Genomic DNA, 12,049 nt, shown 5'->3' with positions numbered 1-12,049 from the left:
TTTTTAATAGCTATTTTTATGATTCCTAGTTTGCAATTGCCCAAACTTACTGTCCTCATCAAGCGCAGGTTTTTTTCAAAGGAGCTCGAGCATTGCTATTAATGAAACCACCATTAATCTCGCCTTCTTCTTCACGTACTATAGTGATTTAAGCCCTTTAAAAAGACCTTTTTTTTCCTTTGGCTAATACTACCCCATTTTGCTTTAATGCACTTCCATTTTTCCTGCATGCAACGATACCCTGTCCGAATTTCAGTACAGAGCATTGAAATGACTCTTTAGCATTCTTGCCCTTCGCATTCTAATTTTCAGAGGAATCGCATATTGCCGCTTTGCAGGATACATTTTACCACCTCCAGCTCTCAGCGCCTTGCCATGCTCTCTAACCCTTCCCTCGCTAACTTCCTTAATTCCCCAAACTTTCTTACTTTTAAGTCGTTTCCCCACCGACCAGCCAACCCGTTGCTCTCAGGGCAGGCCCAAGACGCGGACGCTTGGCCCTCAAGTCTCCGAAAAATCCCGCTGGGCCTCCTGCTGACAGACGATATTCCCTCACACACACACACACCCCCCCCCAGATCTCAGCACCTTATTCTTTGCAGCTCATAAATCACTTTTTTGGGGGGATGTCTAGGCCCTCGACAGAACAAATAACGCAGCACCGAGTCTCCCTATTTCTCAAGGCTGGTTAAAAGTGTGGGGGGGAGGCTGACGGTGGCCATTAGAGACGCGGCCCACGGCCCCCTCCCGCTCCCGCCACCCACGGAGGACACCCCGCTGGTGGGAGGGAGGTCACCCCGCTGGTGGGGAGGTCTGAGGGGATTCTCCTCAGCGCTGCCCTGAGGGGGAAGCCCAAGCCCGGCATTCCTCCCCGGGGAGCCACCCGCGGGCTGTGTGTGTGTGGGGGGGGGCAGCGGCGGGGCCAAGCGCGTCCCGCCGCCCCTCTGTGGCGGCTGTGGCGGCGGCTGCATTGCGCAGGCACGGAGCGGCGGCGGCGAGCGGCGCCCCGGGCCGTCCATAATACGTGGCTGTCTGGGGCCGTGCGCGGCGCAGAGCGGAGATGGGACCGGGGCGGGAGAGCCGCAGCTAGCGCCGCCGCCGCTGCTGCGGTTGCTCGGAACCGGCTGAGGGGGGGGAGCGGTAGGAGGGACAGGTAAACCCGCTGCCGGCCTCCGCGGCAAACTTGGGCTCGGTACTTCGGGGGGGGGGGGGGTTCTGTCACCGTCCGTGCCCTCACGGTGGGAGCGGACGGGGAGGGGGGGGGTACGGAGCGGAGCTTCCCGCCCGGGGGAAGGTGGCGGCGCCGGGGCGGGCTCTCCTCACAGCCCTCGGGGCTGCCGGCGCCGGGCGGGGAGGGGGGGTGAGGATGGCCGGTCGGTCTGTATGTGTGTGTGTGTGGTCCCCCCCGGGGAGGAGAAGGGCCTGCCGGCTCTCCCGCTGCACGGCGGGGGGGGTACAGGAGTCACCCCGGCCGCCCTCAGCGGGGAGGACCCGGTCCCTCAGCCCCGTGTGAGGGCAAAGGCGCCGGGCGGGAACGGCGGGCTCGCCTCGGCTTCGGCGGACCTGGGTCAGGCCGAGGTGGGCTGCTCGTCCGCGGCAGGTAGCTCTGAGGCATCGCCGAGGCCGGCTGGGAGGCTGCTGTGGGAGACAGGGGATTTACGGCGGTGTTCGCTCCTGACCGGGGGGGGGGGGGTCTCGCTTTTCCGTGGGTGAAGGCGGGAAGGGTGGCCCCTCTCACAGAAAGGGGCCAAAGCGCACGAATATGGAGGGGGGAGAGGGGGGCTTCACCTGCGCGAAGCCATCGGGGTTGGTGGCTCGCCTTTGGCGTCGCGGAGCGATGCCGTGTCCTTACTTGCTTTGCCCTGCCTTTCAGGTGCCAATTCCTCGTGGTGGTTTTTTTTTAAATGCGTCCAACCCTTCAGTAAGGAAGCAAAGGAGTTGGGAAATCTACTGGGTAATTTTTCTTGGAGCTTGCTCGTCTTTTAATCTGCCTGCTCACCAATCCAGTCACATCTCCCCAGATCGGTGGAGAATAGTAAAGCTCAAAGTAAACAGGACAGCTTTTGCCATGGAAACAAAAGTTGCTAGGGGATGGATTGCTACTACGCAGTGGTGTGCTCTGAAGCTGCGATCATACATCCCACGTGTTCCTTGGCACCTTGGGTTTAGGCACTGAAAAACTTTTAATGATTGAACCGCTTCCGGCGGCCTGGATGCATGTTCTAAGCTCGTGTGTAACACAGATTTGGGTAACTGTGTCTCTCTTTAGCAAAAGTTTCCCAACATTTCAGCGTTTAGTTTCTCAGCCACAAAGGTGAGACATGCAGATACGCTTCAACACTCGAGAGAGCATAGCCACTGCAGTATTTATTCATGCAATGTAAATTGATGCTGTGACACACGTTTCCTTCTTATTTATGAACTGTTTTCTCCCACCATAGACTGCCTCAGTTCCTCTGCCCCATGTGTAAGTAGCAAGAACAACATCATTATGTTTACATTGCAGCTGAGAAAAGAGACCATCTTAGGCCCAATTACCAGGCTGCTTCAATGACTCATATAGGGCTGGGAAGCTGCCTTCTCTTCTCTCTAAGGGATGAGATATTTTGCAAAAGATAGGATACTTATAAGTGGAAGAGTCCAAGCATAAAGAAAACATTCAGTAGAACTAATATGCAGTCTTGAAAGGAATTAATGATGCTGGCAGTCCTTTTTTTCTTTTTTTTTTCCCCCTTCCATTTTAAAAGGTTGTACTACTTGATGCTATCACAACTCTTTCAAGCAAAAGATCATTCTTTTGTTTTCTATTCCACCTCTCAGCTCTTACTTATCATTTTGATCATATGCCTGACCAAAACCACCTATTAGCATTTTAGATTTCTAAAGAAAAAGAATCTCTGTATAATGTAAGCGATTCCAGGCTGTGGGGTTCTTACAGGCAATTCTTCATCAAGCTGTTAGAAACACTACACCCTCCTTTCTCTCTCTTGACTAAACCTACAGTCAGTGCAGTGAATGCAAGATAGCGTTTATACGGCTTTCTGTAAGATTACATTGAGTTTTCTTTAATTGCAGTAAGCACAGGTGCTGGTTCAGATTTGGCAATGTGCTTCACCTGCTTTTTGAAGAAACCAAAGAAGCTCTAAAATTGTCTCCTGGTGGCAGCCAGAATAATGCAAGTGAGCTCTGGCAGGCCACATTATCTGGTCGTGGTAGGGCTGGCCCTTCCCTGTGTTGACCTTATGGAGTCACTTACACCTGGAGAAAATACCTCCTTTTCTGTTCATTATGTGATCCTAAATAGGCTTACCTGAATGACTTAAGTTGGCAAGGAGTTAAGCATAATGTATTTAAGGAGGTAGGGTTGATGTGAGAATAAATACCTAAGTAAGGACCCGAGAGAGCGAGTCTCTGCAGGGCTTTGGTTGGCCTCTTTACTTTCTTCTCTTTCTGATGTGGGAGATGGAGCATTTGCTTACTCATAACCAAAAGATGTGTTGAGGGATATGGACATAAACCGTTCTTATCCCTAAGGTATAGGCTGTGGGACTCTGTGTGTGAGGGCTGGGGCAGCTGTGGTAAACTGCATCATTGCTTCATCCTCTCTTTGCACCCTGAAGTATTTTTATGAGGTGGGCAGAACTCTGGTTTTGTGAGAACTCTTCAGTGCTTATCCTGTGGAAGATGGCGGCTAGCTGTTGAAGAAATGGTGGCAGTGAGAAAAGAGGACTTCTTTTGCTCTCTTTTCAGGTAGGGAATAAACAGCAGGAGGGACTCCCAAGCGAAACAGAAGGAGCTCTTTTGCAAAAGAACAAACAGGCTCCAAAAGTAGAATAACTTCCAGCATTTCCCCACAAGATCTGGACAGGAGTCCAGATTATATACTTATATGCATACTGCTATTTTTTTTTTTTTGTACCTCAAAAAGTAATAGCATTCAAAAGCTCATAGCATTGTAAAAGAGCACAACGCTTTTTTTTTTTTTTTCAATATATTAACTGTAGTGGGAAATGTCAGTATTAGCAACATTCAACTTGACACGGGCTGGCCCTGGTGCCTGGCTCTCCCTCCTCACCTGGTGAGCAGCTGGTGGTGTCCAGGAGTTTCCTGCTGTCTCAAGGTCTCCGTCCACCCTGCCTGTTTCTCTACCTTGCCTGGGAAGGCCAGCACCTTGAGCACACTCCAGAGGGCACTGATGCTGTACCTCCAGCAGAGAGTAAGCCCGTCCACAGAGTCAGAGCGCTTCTTTGATTTCCTGATGCTTTACGGTGGCTGAACTGGAAAAGGGAAACTTGCAGGGGATGCAAAGGCAGTTCTGGGTTCAAAGAAGGGGCTCCTGCCGTAAGCTGTGTCCGGCGCTACCCCTGCTGCTCTGCAAAGCTCAGCCACCAGCACTGTCCCCCCCTCTCCTGGAGGGAGTGCTGGCCCTTGCTAGGACACCCATCATCACGCGGGCCTCCTTTTTCACAGAAGTCATGACTGAGTGGGAGCCTTGAAACATCATCACGAGTTGCAAGAGAGAGATATTTGCAGTTACGAGATGCTGAGATCATGAAATTGCAAACTAAACACATATTAGATATGAAAAATAAATAAAAACCAAGATTCCTGGGTTTTATAAGGAGGAAAAAGCAAACCCCTCTGTCCCTAGGCCAAGAACGCAACCAGGTTCCAAAGGGCTGGAAGATCACTGTTACACCAGTGGTGATTTCAGAGCCAGCCAAGAGCTTCATTCAGACTGTTGCCATTCCCAATCGATACTTTCTGGCTTTGGCTTTATTTAAATGCAGCAGTGTTTGTTTTTCTTGCATACTCCAGTATTTCATGCCCAGCAAGATCACCCATTCCTCAAGGGCTGTAGGGCTGCAAAACTGGGAGATCATAGCTGCCATGAGCATGTCAAACCTCCCTTCCCTCTAAGCAAAATTGCTGTAGCAATCAGATGAACTGCTTGAAGCTGATATAAATTGAGCTGTGACATTCAGATGCAAGTACTGATTAACAGTTCCCTTCAGACTAAGACTTTTTGAACTTCTTTAAAGAGAAGTCAGTCAGCTTAAGTAACATTGACCTGTTGCTCAGGTTTTTTAGGGGCTAGTATTACTTCAATGGATTCAGTAGCATTGCACCTGTGCAGGCAAGTTCAGGCCTAGGACCTGCATGGTTAAGTACAAATTTTGTGTGTTAGGAAATCTTCCATGAAGTGGAAAGATCAGGGAATATTGTTGGTAGTTTTCGTAGCAGGCAAAATTTGGATTTTGTTACAGTCAGCAGGAGCTTGGGCATTGACTTCTCCAAGGGGGCAGTGGTTTGCCACAAGTTTAGTATTTCCACTTCACTCTCTTCAGTGAGCAGATTGGTGCTGTTATGGCATTCCATCTTTTTCATTTTTAGTTACCCATAGTTAAGTACAGGATATGTACCATTTCAATCTGTCCGGGACTTACTTTGCCTCTGTTTCTCATGGCTATGAATGTTCTATCAATGCTTAGTCCTGCACTTCAAAAGCTCAGGCAAAAACATTAAAAAAACCCTTGCCCAGCAGTTTGGAAAGTTCCTGAGGTTGCAAACTCTGGTTAACTAATGGAAACAGTCTGGATGAGAGGCAACATGAGCCCCTGAGGGATGCTGGCTTTTGTTACCTGATGTACTCTGCTTTTTTCAATCTCCATGGAAACGCAGTAGCATGCGAGTGTGAAAGATGGGGAGCGGGCACCCTGCATATGGGAGGGAATGTTCCCTGCAGCACCTTCAGGCTGTGCTGCGCAAGATGCCAAGTGCCTTGGGTTCGCTTGAGCCGAGTCACTGCATGCAACTCTACCAGGCTTATTTCTTGGTTTGGAAAAAAGTGAAGGAAAGGTCTCTCCTGGGCTGCTTTTCTTCATGTCATCTGGAGAGTTTGTAGCCAGCTTTGCTCTCCCATCATGTCAATAACGATCTGCTTTGCATGAAACCTCTGATTGCAGGTAGGAAGGATGAGCTCCTATGCTGACATCTGCGGGTCCAAGCATGCGCAGGGCAGCACCGAGGGAGGGTACCAACGCTACGGAGTTCGGTCCTACCTGCATCAGTTTTATGAGGACTGCACAGCTTCAATTTGGGAGTATGAGGATGATTTTCAGATCCAGAGATCGCCTAGTAGGTGGAGCTCTGCATTCTGGAAGGTACTGTCTGTTGCTGTTTACTGGAGAGAGAAACTCCCATTTCAAGACTTTCCCATATAACTAATGGCTTTAGGTATTGACCCAGAAAGGCCTTCTGTTGCTCAGTTTTCCCTGACGTGACTGAATAACCATCTGTCTGAAAGTAGGGTGCTCTTACTGAGATACCAAAGGGAGTTCTGGGGTCTTTGGATCATCTAGTTTCTTTATCATGAGTAGCCATGTCACTGAAACATCAAAGTCTTGTCTGGGAAACCCCACCCATAGCTGGAAAGTGTAGTTGACCTCTGCACCCACAATAGTCCTGCCAGGTTATTGGGAATAGGACTGGTAGGTTAACAGCAGTAACTCTGGGACTGTGTGACCTAGGGATCGAGAAAACAGCAAGATGTCTATTAAGGTTGGTGAAGCTGACAGACCTGAAGAACACCAGAAGTCAGAAGGGGCCTCTGAGGCTATCTAGTCCAACCCCTCTGCTTTGACGGCAGGGCCATTCTGTGTGAACCAAATTTTGCACTTACACTTGAAATGTGCTAGAAGTATTCTGTGATCTGTTCATGGCAATAGCATCTTCCTTCTAATCCCTGCAAAGGAATGACATTTCATGGAGTAAAAGCAAGTGGTGGATATGACACCAGGGACTGAACTGTTGGTGCTAACCACCACCTAAAGCTAAAGAAATAATTGGTCACACAGCACTGGGGTTAAACTGTGATCCTCTCTGTGATGGGGCCTTTGAACATGAAACGCTCTTTAGACATATAGATGCATATTGGAGAGTTTCCAGAAATGTCAAAACTGAATTATATGAGTTGTAAAAAGACAGTTTCTCCATATATTTCAGTTCTAGTAAGGCCACATATGACCTAAAAGAAAAATATCAGCCTTCTCCTAGAAGAGAGAACTGTACCTGCAAGACACTGCGAAAGCTAAATGCCTCCTAGGACCACTTACCAACTAAAAACTGGAAAGGCATATTAATTGGGTTTTTGTTTCTTTGTTTTCCAGGTCGGACTCATCTCTGGGACGGCTTTTATGCTGATAGGTTTAACAGTTCTTGTAGTGGGTTTTCTTGTGCCACCGAAAATTGAAGCTCTTGGGAAAGATGATTTTGTTGTGGTGGATACCCGTGCCATTCAGTTTAATGGGTCCCTTGATATATGCAAGCTGGCAGGAGCAATCTTGTTTTGTGTTGGAGGGTCCACTGTGGCAGCATGTCTGCTGATGTCTGCGTTTGCTAAAAGTTACTCCAAAGAAGAAAAGTACCTCCAGCAAAGATTTAAAGAGAGAATAGCTGATATAAAAGCCCATGCAAACCCAGTCACAAAAGCGCCAGCACCGGGAGAATCAAAGATACCTGTCACTTTGTCCAAAGTTCAAAATGTCCAACCTTTATCTGAAACCTGACCCCGGGTTTTGTTTCTCACTTGTAGATCACTTTAACTGGAAAATATCAGCTGTTGTTGGCATACGTGCTAGTGAATTACAACATCGAGTGCTCTGCTGTACAAACACACAGCTGATGGGAAAGCTGCTCCAATACAAATTTAGGATTGGGAAAAGGGAAATTATGTGATTAGACCTGTGACCAATATATTCAGTATATTCGAACATTTTAGTCTGTGTTGATCCAATAAGTCCTTGCAACAACAATTAGGTGTTTAGCTTATCAGATTGCATCCCTGGAAAACATAGGGTGTGTTTATGACAGCCATACCAGGAACACCCTACATCCCACTGTTTAAAGTTTAGATGAGTCAGCTTTTTGTTTAATTTTCTTCTTGCCTTTAAAAATACTGTTTAGTCTTACTGCCTGGTTCTGCTGTCTGGGAAGCCAAGATTCTGCCCTTGTAATTTGCACTTGTCCTTCTGTCACATGCTACAGTCTGTATCAAAGTAATACTGCACAGGTAAAACATACGCAACAGTGAGCGCCCTTAATTTGATCCTGGTGCACGTCACTTCCCAGCAATGTTACTTTCTGGGAAAGACAAGTTATACTTGATCCTGAGTTACAATTAGCCTGTGCAAAACCCACTTTTGTCTTAGTCATTGCCATATTAACAAAAAACACAAAACAAAGATAAGCAGTTCATATGGGAGGAGGATCATCATACTTGTGTATCTTTGGTTTGATACTGTTTCTTTCGTTATATTGTACTATGTTTGAAGCTCACACAAAATGTTTTCATTTTGGCTGAGTATGGATTACTAAATGTGGTTTGACATGCCCAGGCCCCATATTCTGTCAGTACATTAATGCCATGTTAGATGACCTTAACGTACTTATCTAAAGACATTTTGAAATGCTGTTTATATTTTTATAGAGGATAGAAAAAGTTATGCTTAACCAGATACATTTGTGTAAACGCTTACCTGAAGACTTGTCCTTTCATGGAAGACCCTTAATTATTTTCCCACCCAGGGCAATTATTTCACTATCTTAATCTATGGATTTAAATTAAACTGTATAAAGAAAGATGTGACATTTGTACTCTCTGACAATATGTGCCACCTTATAGTTCTGTCTATTTTTTTGAATGGATTGAATAAAATTCTAGGCGTGAGCCAACCATGGATTTCGTGCAAAGTCTCTTTCTAGTCAAATAATAGGTTTATCTGTAAACTTAGTATTTCAGTTTGAAAGGAGAAATTGGCAGTTGAAACTCACCAATCTCTTAAGGCAGTTTGTGTTTTCAGCTTTCACAAGCAAGGAATCAAAAAGATTGCAGCACACTAACAACAGATACATGGTAACAGGTGTGCTTTTTCCTTTGCTGATAAAGCATTTTGTGGTCTGTGAGTCAGTTCATACTTCAACAACTTAAATAAACCGGAACATACATGTTTCGAAGTTTCAGCTGAATCTGCAATAATTATCATGGCTGACAACAGCATCGGAAATAAAATTTTCTTCTGCAAAGAAAGTGCCTATCTTAGCAACGCAATTGCGGTGTCCAAAAAGATGGACAAGCAAGAGCTCATCACATGCACATGATTACAGAGAATGAAACGAAGTAGGTTTTGGTGCATCTGACAATTCACAGGCACCCACATATTAGAAGTGCAAAAGCACATTGCACCCCATGCTTAAAAATAAGATTGTAATCTTAGAGGAGAAGCAGATGAAGCAGTGCTAAAGAGGAAAAGATGAGAAGTCTGCCAAGGTGAAGAGCTGTGTATTATTTATCAAGAAAGCCAGCAAGAACAGGGGTGATGGGTAGCAATTACTCACAAGGCATGTGGCAGGACTGGGACGCAGGGACAGGCTGTCACTGCTGCCATTCGTTAGTTATTCCAGGTAGAGAGGGTCCTCAGCGCTTTCTTTTCAGGTTGGGAAGAATTTCGTTTAGGTTTTGCTGCTGTTGGGCTATCGGTGTGTGGGCAGCAGAGAGTCAAACTGTCATGACCTTTTCAATGGAGAGTTTTTAATTAAAAATTGTGCATGGAGGAAATGTGACATTTTAAGTTTTACAGTGAAGTTCACCAAAGGAGATGAGAGTGAGGGCTCCTGTAGCTATTACCGAGTCCCTTCTCTCCACTTACATTTTGTTAACGCTTTACTGGAAGATTGACTGAAAATCCAGCTGGAAAAGAAAGCACAGGTTGGGCTTGTTTACCCAAAGTAGCTGTATGGGTATACAGTTCTCCTTAAAACACACCCTACATGTAGATACCCGTGTGTAGGCGTTGCTAAATTTTTGGTCGGAGGACAGCTGACCCAAAAGGTAATGAATAGAGCTGCTCCAAGCACCAGGCACTCTGTTGCATTGCGCATCACTCTTGCAGAACTGCACATGCTTTGACAGTACGAGAGAGGATGAGTCATGCATGGCATTACCCAGGTGTTAGGGGAAAAAAAAAAAACCCTCAAGGATCTGACTGAAGCTTTCTGGCATAGGAAATGCATTTGGGATTTAGCAGCAGCAGCAAAGTTGGTTACGCTGTCATGGCTAACGTTGCCACACACATTTCATCCCATTAAACCCTTGTTTCAGTTGCTTAGAGCTTTTCCAGAATTGAGACCTCCGGAGGCTGCAATCCTTCACAGCAGAGAATCAGTGCCACACAGGGCTTTTGTAAAAATACTGAGCAGAAAATTACGCTGTTACTGTTAAGAAGCCACATACTGGAAAGGTTAAGACATGTTAGAAACATTTTCAAATCCATTTCCTTGTAATGTTTTAACACCTTCATTCTTCGGTGCAGGAACTGAAGCATCAGCAAAAGAGCAGTGGAGATGTGCTTTCTGCTGTCCTCATGGAAAATGCCTGTGATCTGGTCTCCAGCCGGGGAGCAGTGAGGGGCAGCCAGGCTCCCTGGGAACTTCCCAGTGAGGCTGAGGGCAATCTGTCCCTGCACGTATCATTTCCCTGCCGTATATCTTTTTTCCTTTTCCCATCTCCACCAAATTGCAACACACGCTCCACTCTGGGACTGCCTGGGACTTCCCCTCCTGACACTGGCTCCCATCACCTTTCCAAAGGGCACATTAGTGGCCATCCTAGTGCAAATAAAATATGGCTTAAGCAGCCAAGGTCTTCTTTTTCCAACCCTCTGACCTCCCTGCTCAAGACGCTTCTTGATGCTCAGTTTCTTCCTGCTCACCTTATTTCTTGCCCCTCTTCTAGCCTTATTTGGCTTAAAATTACAATGCAACCCCTCTTAGCCCAACACCATTTTCTCTGCAACTGTGGTGAAAGAAATCACCTTTTTCAGTCTGAGCAGTAATCACCGACTTCATTTTGATTAATACATGCTCTCCTGAAAGTTAGGTCTGCTTCCCCTACCACACTGTGCAGAAAAGGCTTCTCTTTAGCATCTGTTCTGTTCTTCCCCCTCCAGGCTGTCTCGACCCTTTTATTTTCCATTTGTTCCCAGCGCAGTGAATCACAGGTAAAGGCAGAGACGCAGAAGCGTCCCCTCCTCCCAAGCTGCCTGTAAACAGATTTAATTCCCAGTTTCTGCTAAAACCTCAGCCTGCCATTCCCAAGTATGAGATTTTTAATCACGCGCAAGTGCAAGCAAACAGCCCTTCACGAAAGCGGCGGCGGCAGCAGAGTGGGGAGGCTGCAGCGCCCTGACCGGCGGCCAGCAGAGAGAGAGGTTTGGCAGGGGGAGAGCAGCAGCAGAACCTGCACAACCAGAGAGGTTGTTCAGCCCCTGAGGACGTGAAATCCAAGGGAGACAGCAAAAGACTGCAAGAACTTTAGTTGGATGCACTTTGCCAGCAGCTTTCTATCAGAGGGCTAATAGCAGAACAACAATTTTGGTAAAATAAAGGAATTAGCACTTCGGCTCATTCAGGACAGACCGGTCATTCTGCCATTACACAGCAGGCTGCCCTCTCAGCTCAGAGCATGTCAGGAGTAGCGAGACAATACGACGGTCCCTGAGCAGGCTTTGGAGGCACAGCCTCGCTCCTCCTCATCCTACCACCTCCACGGCTAAGAGAAGCATCTCTGCAGAGCCTTACCCTGCACTGGTCATTTGGGGTTAATGCCCACGCACCACTTCCAGAAATGAGGTCTGAGTTCTGCCAGGTCATCCCCACGGCACAGTTTGTCCCCGAGGAGCGATGTTGCAAATGGGGAGACCCACGCAGTCTCCTATTTCCGATATTTAGAGACCGTGCGTGCTCCTTCTGATCTCTGGGCAAACAATCCATCCACACCCTGATTTTTCTTCAGCTCTTATCTGGATGCAGGGCAGACCACACAGTGCGCATTTCCTGCATCAGTTCGCTTGATATACATTAAGCAGGGCAAAGCTCAGTTTTGCTGTCAGATAATTTACAGAGGGATTGGTATGAAAATAATCTCTGCGTATTAGCAGTAGGTCAGGCAAATACTTCTAACAGCCCTGCAGACAGAAGAGACAGCATCAAG

The 12,049-nt window shown here is 47.0% G+C and overlaps 1 protein-coding gene across 3 annotated transcripts; it reads left to right on the top strand.

Moving 5' to 3' along the window:
• Positions 1-974: 974 nt before the first annotated feature.
• On the top strand, positions 975-8,734 carry NRSN1 (neurensin 1). 3 transcript variants are annotated; one of them, XM_075052040.1, is made up of 3 exons: positions 975-1,153; positions 5,967-6,164; positions 7,170-8,734. In XM_075052040.1, the coding sequence occupies exons 2-3, from the start codon at positions 5,976-5,978 to the stop codon at positions 7,566-7,568; spliced, it is 588 nt and encodes a 195-aa protein (XP_074908141.1). In that variant the 5' UTR covers positions 975-1,153; positions 5,967-5,975; the 3' UTR covers positions 7,569-8,734. The 3 variants fall into 3 exon arrangements, with proteins under 3 accessions (XP_074908141.1, XP_074908142.1, XP_074908140.1); XM_075052041.1 differs by lacking the exon at positions 975-1,153 and adding an exon at positions 3,529-3,750; XM_075052039.1 differs by lacking the exon at positions 975-1,153 and adding an exon at positions 3,769-4,216.
• Positions 8,735-12,049: the final 3,315 nt, after the last annotated feature.

The sequence above is a fragment of the Buteo buteo genome, chromosome 20 (genome assembly GCF_964188355.1).
Source record: "Buteo buteo chromosome 20, bButBut1.hap1.1, whole genome shotgun sequence".
Lineage (NCBI taxonomy): Eukaryota > Metazoa > Chordata > Aves > Accipitriformes > Accipitridae > Buteo > Buteo buteo.
Note: the sequence above shows the minus strand (reverse complement) of the source record. Positions and strands in the feature narration are given on the sequence as shown.

What these genes read in the sequence shown, in the direction of transcription:
- NRSN1 (XM_075052039.1), top strand. Translation starts at nt 4,196, where the DNA reads ATGCTGTACCTCCAGCAGAGA. An exon ending in TGCTGTACCTCCAGCAGAGA is followed by an intron (nt 4,217 to 5,966) that starts GTAAGCCCGTCC and finishes CTCTGATTGCAG; the next exon opens with GTAGGAAGGATGAGCTCCTA. An exon ending in GGAGCTCTGCATTCTGGAAG is followed by an intron (nt 6,165 to 7,169) that starts GTACTGTCTGTT and finishes TTTGTTTTCCAG; the next exon opens with GTCGGACTCATCTCTGGGAC.